The sequence below is a fragment of the Setaria italica genome, chromosome V (genome assembly GCF_000263155.2).
Source record: "Setaria italica strain Yugu1 chromosome V, Setaria_italica_v2.0, whole genome shotgun sequence".
NCBI lineage: Eukaryota > Viridiplantae > Streptophyta > Magnoliopsida > Poales > Poaceae > Setaria > Setaria italica.
Genome location: NC_028454.1, coordinates 32884184 through 32903985, shown reverse-complemented (window position 1 = coordinate 32903985; position 19802 = coordinate 32884184). Strand labels below are relative to the sequence as shown.

The window sequence follows — 19802 nt, the reverse complement described above, 5'->3', positions numbered from 1 at the left end:
GGGACGCCGCTGCCTGACCGGCTGCCGTGTGCCACCATTGCTGCCGTCGGGCGCTGCTGGGCCGACCGTCAGGTGCCGCCGGATGCCGTTGCTGGATGCAATCCATTTTTTTTTCAAAATGTTGATCTCATATTTGACAAATGTTGAATCAATCCGCTAAAAATATTGAAATATTTTTGAAAAAAATGTTGAAGGTAGTATTTTGTTAAATGTTAATCTACCTTTTCTAAATTGTTGAATCTGCAATTTTCGATATGTTGATTTATTATTGAAAAAATGTTGAAATCTTATCTTTTGAAAGGTTGAATTCAGATCTCTAATCGAATGTAATAGGCTTCAAAGTCATAATGGCTTATCTAGCCTCCGGCGCGGTCTTTGCGCGCATACCCCTCCGGAGTTTCCCACGCCGCCGCCCAACAGCTAGCTGCAGCCGTACCTATCTCTTTCGGCGCGGGCGCCCGCCCCAACCGAAACGCACGCCGACCGAACGGCGGCCAGCCGAGGCCGAGGCCGAGCCGTCCGTCCGCCCACCACGAGGCCACGAAGAAATCGCGATCGGTTCACGAGTCCTCCACCGGCACGGCACGGCACGGCGCGCGGAGCGGCGCCAGCCGCGTAACTTCCCCGGTTCGCACCCGCACGTCCGTCCGCCCACTCCGTCCCACCCCACCACCTTATCCCGCGCCGTGCCGGCCGGCCGGCCAACCGAACCACGCCGAGGCCGCTCTCTCTCTCTCCGACTTTAATCCAGCTCCGTCCCCAGCGCCAGCCAACAGCTAATCCCTCGCCGGCTCGGTGTCCCGGTCAAACCCGCCCCCACCGACGGTGCCGATCCAACGGCGGCCGCTCGCCCACACGGCACCCCCCATGCATCCGCTCCGCTCCTCCACGTGCCGCGTCGCGTTCGTCACGGCCCACGGGCCGGCGCTCCTCCCCTCGCCGCCCGTCCGCCCCTCTCGCCTTCTTTTATTCCCCACCCGGCCTCCTCTCCTCGCCCTTGCCTCGCCCGCCGCCCCACATCTATCCACCCGTCCGTCCGTCCGTCTCCACGCGCAACCGCGAGAGAGAGACAGAGAGAGAGAGAGGGCTAGGTCGTCGTCGTGAGGCGTAGAGATCTGGGAGGAGGAGCAGGAGGAGGAGCGATGGACGGGAAGCTGCCGCCGCCGAACCCGAACCTGCCGTACCGGGAGGACTGCTGGAGCGAGGGCGAGACGGCGGCGCTCGTCGACGCCTGGGGCTCGCGCTACCTCGACCTCAACCGCGGCAGCCTCCGCCAGCCGCAGTGGCGGGAGGTCGCCGAGGCCGTCAACTCCCGCCCGGGGGCCTCCGCGCGCCGCCGACCGCCGCGCACCGACATCCAGTGCAAGAACCGCGTCGACACGCTCAAGAAGAAGTACAAGGCCGAGCGCGCCCGCGGCGGGTCCTCGCCGTGGGCCTTCTACGGCCAACTCGACCTCCTCGTCGGGCCAACGCTCTCCGGCGCCGCCGCCGGCGGCGGCGGCGGCAAGAAGCCGTCCCCGCCGCGCGCCGCGCTGCCCGTGTTCAGGAGGCGCCGGTCGCCGTCGCGCTCCCCGTCGCCGCAATCGCCACCGCCGCTTCCCATGGCGCTCCCCCTCACCAATTACCACCGCGGCTCCAATCTCCCCTCGGCGAACCTCATCCACAAGGCGGCCGCGGCAGCCGCCGCCGCTGCCACGGAGTCTGAATCAGAAGACGGCTACAACAACGACTACGACGATGATGACGGCTATCAGCAGTCGCCGTCGCGCTCTGTATCTTCACGCTCCGGTGGTGGTGCCACTGCCGCCGCTCCTGCTGTCGGCAGCAAGAGGAAGATGAGCAGCGGGAGTGGTGGGTTCGGGGAGCTAGCGAGGGCAATTGAGACATTTGCGGATATGTACGAGCGCATGGAGGCCGCGAAGCAGAGGCATGCGGAGGAGATGGAGAGGCAGCGGATCAAGTTCCTCAAGGATCTGGAGCTCAAGCGTATGCAGGCTTTTGTGGACATGCAGCTGCAGCTTGCAAGGGCAAAGCACGCCAGGAAGGGTGACGCTTCATCGGAGATGCTAATGTCTCTAGCGGCACTGCCGTTCCTCAGCAGCCCTTCTTACCTCTGAATTGAAGAAAGAGTTAGGTAAAGGAAGATTTCACTGCTTAAATTAGGATTCAGTCAGTTGGTTGCTGCGATAGACTTGTAGTGGATTGTTTGTATGTTTGCTAAGTCCATGCCATTGTTTGATACAAACCATGGAGGTACTGCAGGTGTTTAAACATGCCTTGCAATACACTATGCTTAGTTTTTCTTAGATGAGATGGAAATTTACTGGTTTAGGACATGTAAGCAATGTAATTTAGGAATTCAATTTCTACTACCTTTGTTCAATATCACTTCTGATTTATTTGGCCAATTCTGTTTATACATGATTGGTTGCAACTTGCATGATGAGAGACCTTAGCTTCATTTATGACATTGCAATATTGTCTGACTTTGTTATGTTTTTCATTGTCACCGGCTTTTCGGAAGGGAAGCCTAGTAGTTTTTGTTAGTGTATGTGGTCCTCTGCTGTGTCAAATTTTGACTTCCCAGTTTCTCTCATTTGACACATGCAGTGGTCCCAAGATGATATAGGGCAATTGTGCTTTCCTTTCCAGTTGTGGTCGGGAAGTCTAATAGTTTTTTTTTCTAATGGTGTATGTGAGCCTTGGCAACTGCCAAAGTTTAGTGTTTGGTGTACAAGACTATGGGGTTTCTTAGCTTTTAGTTTTAGCTTTTCTGTTGTACTTGTGAATGCTGAAAGTTTTGTTCAATATGGATGATGGTGATCCTTTGTTGTCCCTGTTTTGAGAATTTGAGGGTTCTGTACTTTTTCTGGTTTTAGGTAGTTCTGTCTTGATGGAAGGCATTTTTAACTTATAAGTTATAAGACCTGCCCTTGAACTAGGTTTTCATGAACTGGCACGAAATTAAAATTGTTCTCTAGTTTGGCTTTGTAGAATGGTATGCTTTTTTCTGATTTCCTGATTGTGTATACGGCTTGTTCTTCAGATATTTCAAGTTTAGATCCTCACAATTGTTTCCATTCTTTTTAAAATAGAAAGAAGCTCGCGTCTGTCCTTACACAAATGAAATTAATATGCATGAATGATGATACTCAGAATCTGCTGTTCATATTCAATGTGATATATTCCCTCCAATACCGAATGTAAGTCCACTAGGACATTGACACGGTCTCCATATTGCATTTGACTAACAGTATCTATAAAAAATGTATTATTTTAAATAAAAAGAGTTACACATTATTTAAGTATTTCTACGGTGAACCTAGTAACATCGACGTCATGTTACCAATCTGTATGTAACATTTTAGTTACTGATGGTCAAAGCTAAAAAAGTTGAATTAGAGCAAGTCCAAATGGACTTATATTTGGGATTGGAGGAAGTATGATGTAATTTCACTGCTTATTCCAACTTGCTTGAGGTGGTGGTGGTGCATTGTTTTTGGCATATTTGCATCTATACCATCAGGAAGTGAATACATTGATCCATACCATCACTATTCCAAAATTCTTTCAGTTACACACCAACTTATCCCCTTGCATTTCTAATGGACAAAACTACCCATGCCCCCAACCTCTCTCCCAGCCTAGCCATTCTCTGCAAGTTGTCGCCCCCCCCACCCCCACTCACCCGTTTCTGCAGTTTACCTGACTGTTGCCAGGCTGATCTGCGGGTATTTCTTGTTAGTTCATTAGTGTGCATAATTGTACATGCCTGGTTATCTTATGGTATCAGATTGCTTTTTAAAATATTATTTTTCTTTTTTGGTAGACAGGAGCAGGGCAAAACTGTTAACTGCATTGGTCATTAGCCACCTCTGACCATAGATTAAACTAAACTTAGCTCATCTAAGTATCTAACCATTAATAACCAATGTATCATAGAAGTAACATGAGAAATTTTTACTTGTGCTGTTAAGTGCAGTTCTTGCCTGCTGTGCATAGGCTGCAGTCTGTTTTGATGTGCAAAATTGGCGTTTGTTTTGATATTGGCAAACACTTTTTCGCCCAAATCAAAGCCTGAGGAGTACCCCCTTCAATTTCAAATACTGAGCTTGTAGCCTTTAAATGCCCTTGGTATGCTGTGTGACTTTTGGTGTCTACTGATATTTATTGAACTTTTTTAGTTAAATTTTTATACAACCCCTGGTATCATTTACTGCTTTACCTAATGGTTTTTCCCCAATGTTGCATTCTCTTCTATTCTAGTCAGTTCTTCCAGAGATGTGATGATACCAAAGAAAAAAGATCATTTGATTGGTTAGATTGTAACAAGAATTAGTACTTTGGTTGCATGCCAATCACTCCTAGGAAGTATCATAAGAAAATATGTGCGCGCAGAGCTGTCTTGTTGCATCATTTCTGTACCTGTTACTGTATTTCCCTCTATTGATCTTGCAAGCGTTGTTCAGATATTACAGTTGAAATTTACTTCACACCATGCTTAAGCCATTTCTGATGATCAGCTTTGTAATTTTAGCTTCAATGTCAGATTTGTAGTTTGTACTTTATGATCAGATTTGTAGTTTGCACATCATCATCAGACCTGTGGCTAGAAAAAGATCTTTTACTTCTGTCGGGCGGCAGTATGATGTACTGATACATTATTGATTTCTATTCTTTTCAGATTGTTAGGAGCCAAGCTAACGAGATGATATCGTCCTTCGATGAAGATCCACTAGGTTCATTGGTAGCAGTTTGGTATATAGACGGCCTGAAGTTGGTAGTGCGAAACAGAGCAAGCTTGCTAATAGCGCGATACCCTGTTCTCGCCAATCCATCCCGAAGTGTGGACGACAGATCTAATTCCTTTCCCTTGCCTTTTATAGTTTTGATGAGTCGCTGAACGGAGTCATGTAAACTAAGCCCTTTTATCTTTTGGTTTCTTTTGCGGTTCTCATGAGTTTTGTAACTAAACTTTAAATGGAGCAGTTCAATTCTAAATTTTACCCCATGTCATGGATTCACTGATTGAATTATTGGCATACGGCTTTGACCAATGCATTTCCATTCATCTATCACTGATTTCAATATTTCATCATATTCATACACCACAATTGAACTAGAGCTTAAAGAGAACCAGCATTCGTATGCAGTGCAGGTATGCAGTATCAGCCATCAGAGAGCAGGTATGCAGTATGCTCACTTGTCCCCGGCCCTCGTCAGTGGTCACGTGCATCGGGGCATGTGAACAGTGAATGTAGCTGCAAGCCGCTGCCCGCTGCTGCTCCGCGAGGTTTTTCACCAGTGAGGTTCGACATCAAGTCCTCCAGTTCAGTCTTCACTGTTGCTTTATGCCTCTTTTCGGGAAAAAGGTGGACCGCCAAGGCGCACGCAATGAATGCACCACAGCCGAACGGCATCCGGTGCATGCACATCGTTGTAATAACTAATTGATTCTTCTTACCCTTGGGTAGAAAAGTAATGAAGGGGAGAGTCTTTTTTTACAAGCTTTGAAGTGCAAAAACAATTCAGTTTATATTCAGCAGGTTTATTCTTTTTGCTGATATTAAGGATGGAAGGGTAGAAGAGATTGCACGCTCCCTCCTTGTTATAGCGACAATATAAATGCATTTTTCAAAATATTTTACTCCTTGAATGTTACTTTCGGTGAAAATTGAGAAAATGTAGAAAAAATTACTATATAAGTAGTGGTCAAAGTGTTAGTTGATATCTTCCATGTAAGCATTTTGTTGCAAATGCTCAGGCCCTATTTATTTTCAAGAAACAACTACATGGAGGGTGCTCTCAACGGGGCTCCTATGGTACTTGCGCAAGCTGATTAAACTTCAGGGTCAATTAGAAATATAAATTAACATATCATCATAATAGATTCAATATTTTCAAAAAGTTAGTCCAATATTTAATAGTATTAAATTCAAAATTTTCTAATACATACATCAACATTTTGAAAAAAATATTCCACATTCAACATTTTACACAATCTGTTTCAACATTTTCAATAATGTTCAAACTTCTTCGAAAGAAAGACCAACGTTTTAAAAATAAAATTGACCATCTTCTTCTTCAATGGGATGGCGTACAACAGCATGATGGGGCAGCGTAGCCCAGCAGGCGCGGCAGAGTCGATGGAGATAGGTTGTTGTGGGGTCGGGAAGGATTGCAGTCGCGGCAGGGTTGGCAAGGCAAGCCGCAATGGTGCAATGGTGTAGGGCGGTAGTCGCGGTGGAGCCGAGCAGCACGACAGGGTCAACGGCGATGGCGGCGTAGGCAGGCAACACGGTGGAGGCAGGCAGCACCGGCGCAGGGAGGCGACGGCGGTGCATGGAGCAAAATGAGAAGGTGGCGGCGCGTGGGGTGGACGAGTTGCTAGGGTTGAGGAGGATGGGTGTGACAATCTAACCGCTGATGTTATTCGCACGAATCTAAAACATTGCAAGTTATATAAGAAAAACTATCAAACGTTGGATAGGATTTCTCACTCTCCATTAAAGGTTAACTCATCCGTCTATCTTCTTTTTGGCTCCCTTGCACATCTCCCCTACTTCTCCTCTCATTCTCAATCCACGCCAATTCCTTGGATGAGCCCTTACCACCCCCCGCCTCCCAGCCAGATCTGGCAGCGCCACTACCACCGGAGCCTGCGCCCACAACCACAACCGTCGCGAATGAGCCAACGCCCCTACTACAAGCGCTTCCCACCCGGCTCAGGTGGCACCCCCACTGTCTTCACCGCCCATCGGTTGTCTCCCACCACTGCGGCGAGTGGCATCCCCATCGCCTCACGGTCCCACCCACAACATGCCTCTACCGCCGGCCGACAGCCTACTCAGGAGCTCCCTCTATCCTGGGCACGACAGGTAACCCTAAATCCCGAAATCACGAACGAATCCGAACCCTAACTTTACCGGAGCGCCACCATCGCTAGAGTCTGAGTTGTCACTTTCTTAATCCATTTGGATCTTTCCCTTTTCTGCAAAAATCACGCCCGGCAATCTTCTCCCCCATCTTGCATTTCATTTCTAAATCGAGGGGCTCTTTGATTTAGGTTTAAAATGAAAGCTCCCTCATTTTAGTTTTTTTCTTAGTTTTATTGTAAAAAGCACCGAGTTTGCACATGCTTAACCGAATGAATCCATTTTCAACGATATATTATATGGCAAGCTAGCTGAGTCAAATTTATTCAAGTACTTGCATTAAGCGTATTCATTACGCTGCATCGATTTTTTTTCTTTTATTTTACAAATAGTGAACTCACTTTAAACTCCCATCAATGATTTTTTATGGAATCTCTAAAAGTGCTAACAGTTTACTTTTAGAAGTATCTAATATTTGTAAAGCTATGTAATTTATAAAAATGTGTTGAAATGGCTTAACTATATGCATATTTGAGTAGTTTTTCGACCAAACTTAGAGCATCTCTGTAGTCCCCTTTCCCCTTACCTTATTGGGATTTAGGGGAGAAATCTTGCTCGAGCAAGATTCACTTTCTATTCCTCTTTCTCCTTTATTTTTTTAATCCCCTTTCTTCCCCCTCCCTTCCCTCTTCGTGGGAATTCACCTATCTCCCTTTCCTTCTCCCTTTCTTCCTTTTCTCTGCAACCGTCCGATCTATAGGCGTGTGAGAAACGGTGGCCGTTCGATCCACCCTCTGGTCGCCTCGCCGTCCCCACCAGCGCCACCATCGATAACCTCGCCGTCCACCGGCCACCTAGGCGCCCGATACAAGAAAGCCGGCCACCCGCGCCATGGCCGCCGGTGTAGGGGCCCTCGCCTTCCGTGCGCGCCACCGATCGCCGGCCACCCTCGCCCTCCGCGCTCACCACCGACCACCCGCGCCATGGTCGCGGTGCTGGGGCGGCCCTCGCCCTCCGCGCGTGCCGCTGGGCACCGGCCGCCCTTGCCCTCTGCGCTCGCCACCGGATACCCTGCCATGTGCGCCACTGGGTGCCCTCACCCCTTCTCTCTGCAACCGTCCGATCCACAGGCGTGTGAGAAATAGTGGCCGTTCGATCCACCCTCTGGTCGCCTCGCCGTCCCCATCAGTGCCACCGTCGGCAACCTCGTCATCCACCAACCACCTAGGCGCCCGATACAAGAAAGCCGGCCACCCACGCCATGGTCGTCGGTGCTGGGGGCCTCGCCTTCCGTGCGCGCCACCAGTCACCGGCCACCCTCGTCCTCCGTGCACGCCGCCGGCCACCCGCGCCATGGTCATGGTGTTGGGATGGCCCTCGCCCTTCGCGCACGCCGCTGGGCACCGGCCGCCCTCGCCCTCTGCGCTCGTCATCGGACGCCTTACCATGTGCGCCACTGGCCGCCCTCACCCCTTCTATCTGGAACCGTCCGATCTACAGGCGTGTCAGAAATGGTGGCTGTTCGATCCACCCTCTGGTCACCTCGCCGTCCCCACCAACGCCACCATCGGCAACCTCTCCGTCCACCGGCCACCTGGGCGCCCGATACAAGAAAGCCGGCCACCCACGCCATGGTCGTCGGTGCTGCGACCCTCGCCTTCCGTGCACGCCAGCGGTCGTCGGACACCCTCGCCCTCCGCGCTCGCCGCCGGCCACCCGCACCATGGTCGCGGTGCTGGGGCGGCCCTCGCCCTCCACGCGCGCCGCTGGGCACCGGCCACCCTCGCCCTCTGCGCTCGCCGCCGGACGCCCTGCCATGTGCGCCACTGGCCGCCCTCACCCCTTTTCTCTACAACCGTCCGATCTATAGGCGTGTCAGAAAAGGTGGCCGTTCGATCCACCCTCTGGTCGCCTCGCTGTCCTCACCAGCGCCACCGTCGGCAACCTCGCCGTCCACCAGCCACCTGTGCGCTCGATATAAGAAAGCCGGTAACCCACGCCATGGTCGCCGGTTCTAGGGCCCTCGCCTTCCATGCGCGCCACTGGTCGCCGGCCACCCTCGCCCTCCGCGCTCGTCGCCGACCACCCGCACCATGGTCGTGGTGTTGGGGCGGACCTCGCCCTTCGCGCACGCCGCTGGGCACCGGCCGCCCTCGCCCTCTGCGTCGCCGTCGGACGTCCTGCCATGTGCGCCACTGGCCGCCCTCACCCTTTTTCTCTGCAACCATCAGATCTACAGGCGTGTGAGAAATGGTGGTTGTTCGATCCACCATCTGGTTGCCTCGCCGTCCCTACCAGCGCCACCGTTGGCAACCTCGCCTCCACCGGCCACCTGGGCGTCCGACACAAGAAAGCCGACCACCAACGCCATGGTCGCCGGTGCTGGGGCCCTCGCCTTTCGTGCGCGCCACCGGTCGCCGGCCACCCACGCCCTCCTCGTTCGCTGCCGGCCACCCGCACCATGGTTGCAGTGCTGGGGCAATCCTTGCCCTCCATGCGCGCCGATGGGCATCAGCCGCCCTCGCCCTCTGCGTTCGCCGTCGGACGCCCTGCCATGTGCGCCACTGGCCGCCCTCACCCCTTTTCTCTACAACCGTCCGATCTACAGGCATGTCAGAAATGGTGGTCGTTCGATCCACCCTCTGGTCGCCTCGCCGTCCCCACCAACACCACCGTCGGCAACCTCGCCGTCCACCGGCCACATGGGCGCTCGATACAAGAAAGCTGGCCACCCACGCCATGGTCGCCGGTGCTGGGGCCCTCGCCTTCCGTGCGCACCACTTGTCGCCAGCCACCCTCGCCCTCCGCACGCGCCGCTGGGTACCGGCCGCCCTCGCCCTCTGCGCTCGTTGCTGGACGCACTGCCATGTGCGCCACTGGCTGCCCTCACCCTCCATGAGCGATCCACCCCGCCGGCCATCCCCGAGCCGATCCACCTGCTGCCAGTCTTCAACGCAAGGTCGGGCGCCGCCGCCGCCCTGCTATGGGTGGAGAGGCAAGGGAGAGGAGAGGGAGGGAGGAGGAGAAGAGGGAAGAAGGTTGATTTGGTCACTGACAGGTGGATCCCACATGTCAGATGGAAAGAGAGGGATCTCCTGAAGAATGCATGTCCAAAATCCAAAAATTGCGAGGGTGGATTCCCTCAATCTACTAGAAATGCTCTTAGTACTTACACAGGTGGTCTTTACAGTTTCCTAAAGAAAGCCTTTTACACGTGTCCCCGTTGGCCCAAAATTCACTCTCTCCTGCGCCTCAAACTTTTCGAGATCCCCTCACCGGCGGCCGGGTCCTCGCGACCTCCCCAGCTCCCCCGATCACCAGACGAACCCTCGAAGCCTCACTGCACCGCCGGGCGCTTCGCCAAGCCCCCGCCCACGGGAACATCTCACCTCGAATTCTTCTCCCGTAGCTCGCTGCCCTTCCCCATCTCTCCTCGACTGGTGCGGGCGGGGAGGATTTATGCGGATTCGGGATTTGTATTTTCCCTCGCTGGTAAGGAGTACTCGTTGGGGGTTCATTTCGGTTCTTATTTTTCCATTTCCATTTCTGCGAGCAATCGGTTCCACGTCTCGGTTTCTGGGAGGGATTGGATCCTCCAATCCGTCCGCCTTTTGCGATTTTTTCCCTTGTAGTTGTGAAGCTTATTTTCCAAATTTTTTGCATAGAGCGCGCCTCTGATCCTCTTGGCATTTCCCCAAATTTCCCTTGTGTCTGTGGAGCTTATTTTCCAAAAATTTCGCGTCGGGCTTGCCCTTGATCCTCATGGCATTTCCCCAATTTTTTGCAGGGGATGGAGGTGCAGGTGGTGGACTTGTCATCGGACTCCGAGGACGAGGTGTCGGCGCACTCGCCTCAGCACAAGCGTCCCGCGCGTCAGGCGTGGACAGGTGCTGATCGCGAGGGTGGAGGCGGCGGCGTGGACAGCCTCTCCAGGCAAGAGGGTGCGGCGAGGTCGCTGCGTCAGCCCAGCGACGTGGCGAAGAAAGGGAAGGAGAAGGTTGGCGACGGGGAGAGCGCGTGGGCGGCGGGGCCTCCTAAGCTCCGTGGAGAATCGCTCCGTGATGTTCGTGGCGTCGTGGGAGCTGGGACGGATCCTTGGAGTGAACTGGTGAGCAAGCGCAAGGCTGGAGACGATGGAGATGTTGGAGCTGGGTGTTGGGGTGGTTGGGGTGATTGGGGTGATCAGCTTCGCAACTCGGTCACTTTGCTGCCACAAGGATCAGAGAGCAAGGAGTATCACAATGGTTCTGCTGCAGCAGGTGATCGCTGGAAGGGTATTCTTGGTGCAAGACCTGCTGATCCTTCCAACACACCGGGGTACCCGTGGGATGCTGGCAAGAGAGAAAATGGGGTTGGGATGTTCACTGAAGGCTCTCTAGCTAATCGTGAAGTTTCTGCATGTGATGATTTTATTATGGAAGATAGTAGCTCAACATGGCTTTCGAGGATCAAAGGGCTGAACTTTCCTCTTCCTGATGAGCATCAGTTGAGAACCAGGCAAATTGAGGATGATGAGGTGTTTGCCCGCAAGCTTCAGGAGCAGCTCAATCAGGAACAGCCAGGCTCTCAGCATTCTGAATCGGTTGTTATACTGGACTACTCAAATCTTAATATTTCCGTGTTTTGGTGTCTTTTCAACTAATTTATGTTTCTTAGTTGATTTTTCTGTTCGTGTGTCTGCTTCTGATGATTTTCTGTCTATGCCACAAATAGCTCACTTATTTCTGACATCTTGCACTCTTGCAGGTTGATATGACAATAGCCTGGACATTACATGAGCAAGATGCTGAGCATGCCAGATTTGCTGCAAGAGAAGGGCAGTCTAGTTCTGTAAGTTGTTGCATGGCTTGATGCATAGTACAGTACAAGGTGTTGTTTTCTGGATTGTGAAAGTCATGTAGACATGTTTATGCATAACCAATTGCTTTAATTATGAACTGATATGTTGATCCTGATAGTTCTGTTCGAAAGTTATGGAACAACTTAGTCAAGTTTGTCGATTGCATCCTATCAAGTATTGGAACTGCAAGAGGATGCATATCATGATGTTTGCCTGTATTCCTGTAACTGTAACCGTATAAAATTCAGCACTTGGTGGGTCCATTAAATAGAAACCAAGTCTCAGTAGAAGTAATATACTATTATAGCTTAACAAGTACTCCCTCCGTCCCAAATTACAATTCGTTTTAGCTTTTCAAGATACATAACTTTTGCTATGTATCTAGACATAGTATATATCTAGGTACATATCAAAAGCTATGTATATAGAAAAAAGTTAAAACGAATGGTAATTTGAGACGGAGGGAGTATCTCTTATTGCTCCATTCTTGACTTACATTTTAAATTTGTACCTATGTATTACCATGTATTGGCTATGTGACATTTCATGTCTATTCCTATTCTCATTTATATGAATCCTCTCCTTGACCTATGTCCATGTTCTCTCCTTTTTACTATGGCATTCCATTTCTCAGTTACTATTTATCTGGCTTTCAGTAGCATCCTTTTTTTTTCTAAAAAAGTGTACTCTTGTTCTCCCCAGAGCCAGAGGGACAGATCAATGGCACACTTGTATTCATTTGGCCGGCACTCACCTGTTCAAAGTTCTGCTTCTTGGGCACCCAATCGTACTCCAATTCCAGTGTCAAGCAGAAGTTTGCCAAGAAACACTAACTGCCCGCAAGCGGCACAACGCGATGTGAGATGCTTATAAACTAATTTCTTGAACCTCTACCTCTGTCCTGTGCCCTGACATTTTCTCATTCTCAGATGCTTATCTCTCAGTTGACCAGGGGATGCTTCAGAGAAGACATGGATCTAGAAACGGTTAGAACATACTTTATATTCTAGAAAATCATTCTACTTCGGAATTTTGAGAGGATTTACCTAGTTTTCTCGTCTGCTTTACGAATACAGAGTGTGTACTACAAGCAGCTTGTATACACCTAAATACCCACAACGCTTGGCTTGTGGTGATAGTTACAGTAAAAGTATATAAAGTGCCACTCAATATGTCAATAGGTTAATTTTGATATGGAGGGATAGTACCAAAGCAAAAGTCTCCTTTCACATCCCTCACTAGATCTAAAGAAGGATACTGCTCTAATACAATTTCAATATTAAAGTCATAGTAAGCATGCTGTGTTTTTTGTTTGGTAACATGTAGAGAATGGCTGTACTGGACTCACTTGCTGAAGCATTTGATAACTGTGGGGATACATTTTCTCCAGATTCTGATGAGTAAGTATTTTCTGTTCTGTGGCATTTTCTTTTCAAACATTGTTGTTTGGTGGAAATTTCTGCAACCATACATTCTCTTATTTTCAGAATTCCATGCTTTGCTATCATGTTTGGTTGATTTGTATTGTATCGAATGTTGTTTATCTGGTAACACATTCTGCAAAGTTTCATATTACTAAAGTGCTAATACTCCAATCAGCTCATGTGGGGAGTGCAATAGCTTGTAGGTTGCTTAAATTGCTTGTCCCATGGATCCTGCAGTATGAATTGAGACCCTCTTGATGTGTTTCTTCCTTGCATGGGTTGTTGCATGTCCATTCTGATTGATTAGTTTTGTATACTGTTTGTTAGTGATGACTATGAGAACCTCATAGCACTTGATTCCAGCAACTATCACAGAGGTGCTTCTGATGATCAAATAAACAGCCTGCCACTGTCACTAGTTGAGGTTCGGATTCAGTCTTACTCATGATGATCCGCATTCCTTTTCCCTTGTTTTGCAGCCCTATTTGACTCCATTCTTTTCCTTTTGTCAGGGTGATAGTTGCTCCGATGAACCCTGTCCTATATGCTTGGACTGTCCTGCTGCTGGTGACTGCCTCCGGCATCTGCCATGCATGCACAAGTTTCACAAAGAGGTACAGGCGAACACTCAGAATTGATTAGAACCGTTTCCTGTCCTAATGTTCTGGTTAACATCTTTACTGGATCCATCTTGTCTTCTGCAGTGCATCGACAGGTGGCTCGGGATGAGGATCTCGTGCCCTGTTTGCAAGTCAACTGTATTCTCACAGTAGGCTGTATCATCCGCCATGCTTTTTGCGGTAGCATGAAATGTAGATTAGCTGACCAATAGGTGGGATTGGTACTGCTGCAATCTGTACATTCTGCTGTTGACTTGTGCTCTCTTCTGACCTGTGTGGTTATCTGAGGAGGGAGCATTTAAATGGTGTGGAGCTTTTTATTGCTGTGAAAGACGGCACTGCAAAGCTCCTATTTCCAGTTGTTGTATACCCTTTTTTAGGTGGCATGACATGCATAGAGGCTTGCTGACATGGGTGTGAAGGGCTGACATTGCGCTCTGTAATTGGAGTTCCAACTTCCAGTTACAAATGAGGTTACTTAATTTTTGGAGATCTAAAGCTTTTGTTTTTGCAATCTGTTTTTATGCAGTTCGTCTGTTCCAGTATGATATCTGTTGATTTTCTTCAGTTATACTGCGTGTTGAATTTGACTGAGCCACGTTGGGAAAAGGTTATTATCAGGTCGTCTTGCCTGATACGCTGTTTGTTGAATTTTTCTCGGGTGATTGTTCTCGTGTTGCCATGTTGGATTTGACTGAGCTCTTGTTCCTGTTTGTTGGTATCACCCAAAAACTAAGCAACCTCGAGCGCCGTTAGTAGTTAGAAACCCTCGAACCTCGCAACTTCAGTTAGAAACTCTCGAACCTCGCAACTTCTGGATCAAGGAACAAAACTTGATTAACCTCACAACTTCTTATGGAGGCTATTCTGTAATAAAACTCGGATCCTCCCATATTCCTCGTTACTTTGGGATTCGAAGCTGACAACTATTGGCTGATGACCGAACTCCAATCGAGCTAACCCTCGAGCGTTCAAAGAGCACCAAACTATCACCTTTTCTTCTCTTCACTCAGGGATGTAACCCTCGAGCGTTCAAAGAGCACCAAACTATCACCTTTTCTTCTCTTTACTCAGGGATGGAACCTAAGTGAAGATGTCGTGAGGTTACAAGCTCTTGAAGCACCACGAACGGACCAAGCACCACGAACGGACCAAGCACCACGAGGTTGGAGGTTTTACCTAGCGCGAGGGTGATGACGCAAGGCTGGAAGCTGGATCTAGCACAAAGGTGAAATCCCGAGGTTAAGAAGATGAAGGCATGAGAAGCGTGACTGCATAGAGGAATTCAATTTGTACACTTTACCCTAATGATTTTATGTACGACATATTCTAGGAATTTAGTAGTTGAGAAGGGACATTTCCGGAATGTAAAGTGGCTCACGGGTCAGGGGAGCCCTACCCCGTTGTAAATAGAGACTTATTGTTTTTTAGAACTTACAAGTGTTATCTCTTTCCATTCATACATCTGTTGGTGTTGAGTTCCTTTGAGACCAACAGGGTGCCCACCGTGTTCTCAGCTACAAAACAACCCGCGATGCCATCACCAAAGAAGAAGAAGACTGCACCGCAGGAAATCACCGAGGGTGAAAGAGAGCAAGAGAGAGGGCTCGTTCATATTGATCAAGACAATACAGACACTCTGGAGAAATTGAAAAGAATTGAGGCTAGTTTAGGAACAAGGAGGGAGAAGAAAAGTGCTGACTCGGAGACTTCAAAACAAACACAAAACAGAAACAAGCACAAGAAACGATCTACTCGGGGAGGCAAAAAAAGAATTGGCCTCGATTTAAAGCAGCTCGAAGCACTAAAAACGAACATGAAAGATTTGCCCAAGAATTGGAAGCACAATGGCTAGCGGTCAACAAAATAGCGAAATTAAATAAAGCAAAAAAAACAGCTAGCGGAATTGCAAGAGGAGTTGGATGAGCTGCAATACCTGCAAACCACGCCACCACAACCACTGCTTTCGAGACAGCAGCATGTCATGAACGACACACCTATCACGCATGCAAATCCCAACCTCGTTAGGCACAACGCCCCAACAATGACAAATGCTTACGTAATAGTTGTTAGAAACTCTCCATTGTCTTTGGGCTTGCAAACGGCTCCATGGCCCACAACCTACAATGTGGTCACACTGCCAAAATTCGATGGGCAAAATGACACTCACCAGTTCCTCATGAGCTACGAAGCTACAGTAGCATCTGCTAGAGGAGATGATATGGTTTTAGCCAAGTCTCTAATTATAGCCTGCGAAGGAGCAGCACTAAACTGGTACTCGCTACTTCCACCGTAGTCAATTTACAGTTGGATAGACCTCAAAACCAAGCTAATACAAAACTTGCAAGGTTCCATCGAGCAACATCAAACCCAAGTGACTTGTTTCATTGCATCCAGAAAGACAAAGAGCCCCTGGCCAATTAGAAGATTTGTGCAGCTAAAATCGCAAACTCCAGATGTGGATGAGAGTGTAACCATAGCAGATTGCATCAGAGGGGTAGCCCCAGGCCCAACAGCTTCGCACCTAACAAGAGAAAAGCCAAAAGCCATGGAAGCTTTGTTCGCCGAGTTGGAAAAGTATTGCAGGTCGGATGAGGATCATAGAAAAAGAGTGATGGAAAGAAATCGCCAAAGGCAATCTCAAAAAGACCAAAATTGGCAAGCTTCAAGTTACAATTTTGCTCAACATCAACAATCATGCCTAGCTCAACATGTCCTACCAATCTAGCTCAACATGTCCTACCAATCGAGGGTGCTCAATCCTCGCAATAACAAAACCAAGATAATAGTAGACAACCTCAGCAACAATAGCAAGCAAATTATAGCAATGGCCAGAGAGGCGGTCACGCCGGAAGAGGAAGAGGCCGAGGTAGAGGACCTCCCAGGCCGCACAACCAAAACAATCAACCTCGAATATTTTATTGCACTTTTCATGGAAACCAACTAGATCATACAACCGACTTTTGCCTAGAAACAAAAAAGACCTTCGAAAGAATAGCTGAAGAAAAAAGAGTTGCCGCAGCACCCAAAACTATCCACCATACCTCTTTCTGGCCACAACAACCATACTTCCAAGCTTATCCACATACAAACCCAAATACTAACCTCACAAACTTTAAACCTGCCATGATGTGGCAACATTCGCCACAATTTCAACCCTAAAGTTAGCAAGCCTCGCAAACTGCAAGCTTCACACCTTCCTAGCCTTTACACGAAATAGCACTACCCCCACCAAACCTACCCAACCAAATACCTAACGCAGAGCCCAACAACACCCAAAACAACAACCCCAAAACCTTACCCACCTACGGCATGATAATGCCAATACCAGAAGGATCCTCGCAACTCGAAAACATAGAAACCGATTCAGACACTCTGCCTACCTACGGCATGATCATGTCAATTGCAAGGGGATCTTCTCTTGAGTTCGAGAACAAAAGGCAGAAACAAAATTACTTCAGACAAGTAAGTTCCATCATCCCCGATGGACCACCAGCCAAGCTAGAATGGGCACACATGCCTATCTCCTTCATAAAAGAGGACTTCAAACTAATGACAACCTCACATAATGATGCGATGGTGATCAAGGCCATTGTAGCAGGGTGGAAAATTGGAAAACTATTAATCGATAATGGAAGCTCAGCGGATATCATTTTTGCAAATACGTTTAGAGAAATGAAAATTGATCCTCATCTACTACAGCCGGCAGAAGTGCCATTGCTTGGCTTCGGGGGAAGGCCATTTAGAGCCTTGGGGAAAATATCACTTCGGTGTCATTTGGAAACCTAGACAACACCAGAACAGAACACATAACGTTTGATATTGTCGAGATGTGCTATCCATATTTCACTATCCTTGGCAGAGGGTTCATCAACAAATTTGACGCAGCAATAAGGCAACTATTTCAGTGTATGAAGATCCCAGCCATGAAAGGAGTCATCACAATCTATGGCGACCAACAAACAGCCAGGAACATTAAAAAAGGTGCAACCTCGGGCCAAAAAAAATGTACACCACTTAACAAGCCCCGACGAGCCTGAGCTATTAGAGAAGAAAAAACCATAAGTCGAGCTTAAAAGAGACAAAGAAAAGGTGAAAGGAAGCACCAATGGTGAAACCAAAAGAGTGCTACTAGATGATTGCATTCTAGACAGAGCTGTAATAATTGGGGCTAACCTCGAGCTCGACGAAGAAAAAAAGCTAATTGAGTTCTTAAACAAAAACAAAGATGTCCTCGCATGGTCCACAAGTGATCCGCAAGGGGTCGACAGAGATATAATAGAACACAAGCTAGAAATAAAAACAACCATGAGATCCAAAAAACAACAACTTCGAAAAATATCGGAGGACAACATACAAGCTATCAAATCAGAGGTTCAAAGACTAATTGATGCAAATGTGATACGCCCAGTCATGTACCCTGTGTGGTTGGCAAACACGGTCCCAGTCAAGAAGAAGAAAGGCAAATGGAGAATGTGTATAGACGTCACCGATCTAAACAAGGCCTATCCAAAAGATGCCTTCCCACTAGAGAAGGTTCACAAGGTGGTAGATGATGCTATAAACAGTGAAATGTTGTCACTACATATTCTCAGGCTTGAAAGGACCGAGATGTCCCCTAGAGTGGGGGTGCATAGGTGAGATGATCAATTTATAAAACTTCAACCCACTCAGCAGCACTGTCCAAGCTAAACCGGTCAAACCGGTTTACCAGACCGGTCCAGGCAGGGTGATACTCAAGTGCTGCTCAAGTCTCTCCTTGACTTCTAGCACCAACAAAACTTGGAGGGTGGCTTCTGTAGATGATTTCCAACAGGGAAAAATAGTCCCTACACACAAGACAAGCACACCCAAATAGATCGAAGTGGAAGCACAAGTAAATTGCTAGAAATCAACAAGTGGAGCAAACCAAAATGAAGACACAAGGATTTGTTTATCCGAAACTCAGATTCAACCCAACGAATCCTACGTCTCCGTTGAGGAGCCTATTAGAATACGAGTCTATTTCAACTCCCTTCCAACAAGTCGGGTATCTTTCAACCACTTTCCTCATCTCCACTAGTTGATCTTTTTCCTTGCGGAGGCAAGATCGCAGCCCTCACAAACTTGCCGCTGCTCACCACACCTTGGGAGCTAGCTAGCGACACCTAGCCATCTAGGAGGCACACCTCCAAGAGTAATAAATGCTTCAAAGGATTTCTCAACAGCTACCACAAGTGCTCAAGCTATGGATTGCTCTTTTCAACTCACTAATACTCACACAAGATCACTCTCTCAACCCAACTCAAAGATTTCTCAAGAATCACTCAAGTCTCACAAAGAGAGGTTGGGGAGAGCTCTTCTGGTTAGTAGATGGTGTTCAAGTCGTGTGGAACTAGTAGCCTTTCAAGGAGGAGGCTAAGGGGTATATATAACCCCACAAACCAGAAATTAGCTGTTGGGGCAGGTCAGACCGGTCAGACCGGTTTCTAGACCGATTAGACTGGTCTAGTTTGAAAAACTAGCCGTTGCCCTTAGACTGGTCTGCCAAACCGCCGACTGAGTTAGCTATTTGCTATCTAATCCCCAGCCCGGTCAGATCGGTCTGCCAAACCAGTTAGGCTAGTTTGGCCGAGTTAGCCCCAAAACACTCAAATACTCACTTATAGTTCATCTACTGGTTGAAACAACCATTATTAGTTGAGTGGGGACAGTTAGCTCACTCAAGGGTTTTCTTAAGGCCAATCTCACAGGTCAACTAAGAGCACTTCTGGTGTTGTCAATTAGCTAATGTTGCATCCCTCTTGATAATACGGCATACCTATACTCAAGAATAAATATAAACTCTAGATCCTCCACTTGAGCTTGAAAGTTTTCATCCATGCCATACATTGATCAATAATCATTTGAGGGCTCTTAACATAGATATCATCTTGAGCACATCCATCTTGAGCTAGTGACTTAGGATTCTCCCTTGTTCATGATAAGATATACTTGAATCCTCCTTAAGTCACTCTATTTTACCAATCACACTAGATTGAATGCATTGCCTTGCTTCCCTCCG

At 48.3% G+C, this 19802-nt stretch overlaps 2 protein-coding genes across 3 annotated transcripts; both read left to right on the top strand.

Moving 5' to 3' along the window:
• The first annotated feature begins 919 nt into the window (after window positions 1-919).
• On the top strand, window positions 920-5057 carry LOC101767341 (trihelix transcription factor ASIL2). Its single transcript, XM_004969453.4, has 2 exons — window positions 920-2134; window positions 4685-5057. Exon 1 carries the CDS (start codon window positions 1143-1145, stop codon window positions 2115-2117), a length of 975 nt encoding a protein of 324 aa, XP_004969510.1. The 5' UTR covers window positions 920-1142; the 3' UTR covers window positions 2118-2134; window positions 4685-5057.
• A 5030-nt stretch (window positions 5058-10087) lies between these two features.
• On the top strand, window positions 10088-14273 carry LOC101766942. Of its 2 annotated transcripts, none has more exons than XM_012845757.2 (9): window positions 10088-10367; window positions 10663-11457; window positions 11622-11705; window positions 12418-12573; window positions 12645-12701; window positions 13042-13115; window positions 13503-13563; window positions 13652-13753; window positions 13844-14273. In XM_012845757.2, the coding sequence occupies exons 1-9, from the start codon at window positions 10335-10337 to the stop codon at window positions 13910-13912; spliced, it is 1431 nt and encodes a 476-aa protein (XP_012701211.1). In that variant the 5' UTR covers window positions 10088-10334; the 3' UTR covers window positions 13913-14273. The 2 variants fall into 2 exon arrangements, with proteins under 2 accessions (XP_012701211.1, XP_004969509.1); XM_004969452.3 differs by having other exon boundaries at window positions 13467-13563.
• The last annotated feature ends 5529 nt before the right edge of the window (window positions 14274-19802 follow it).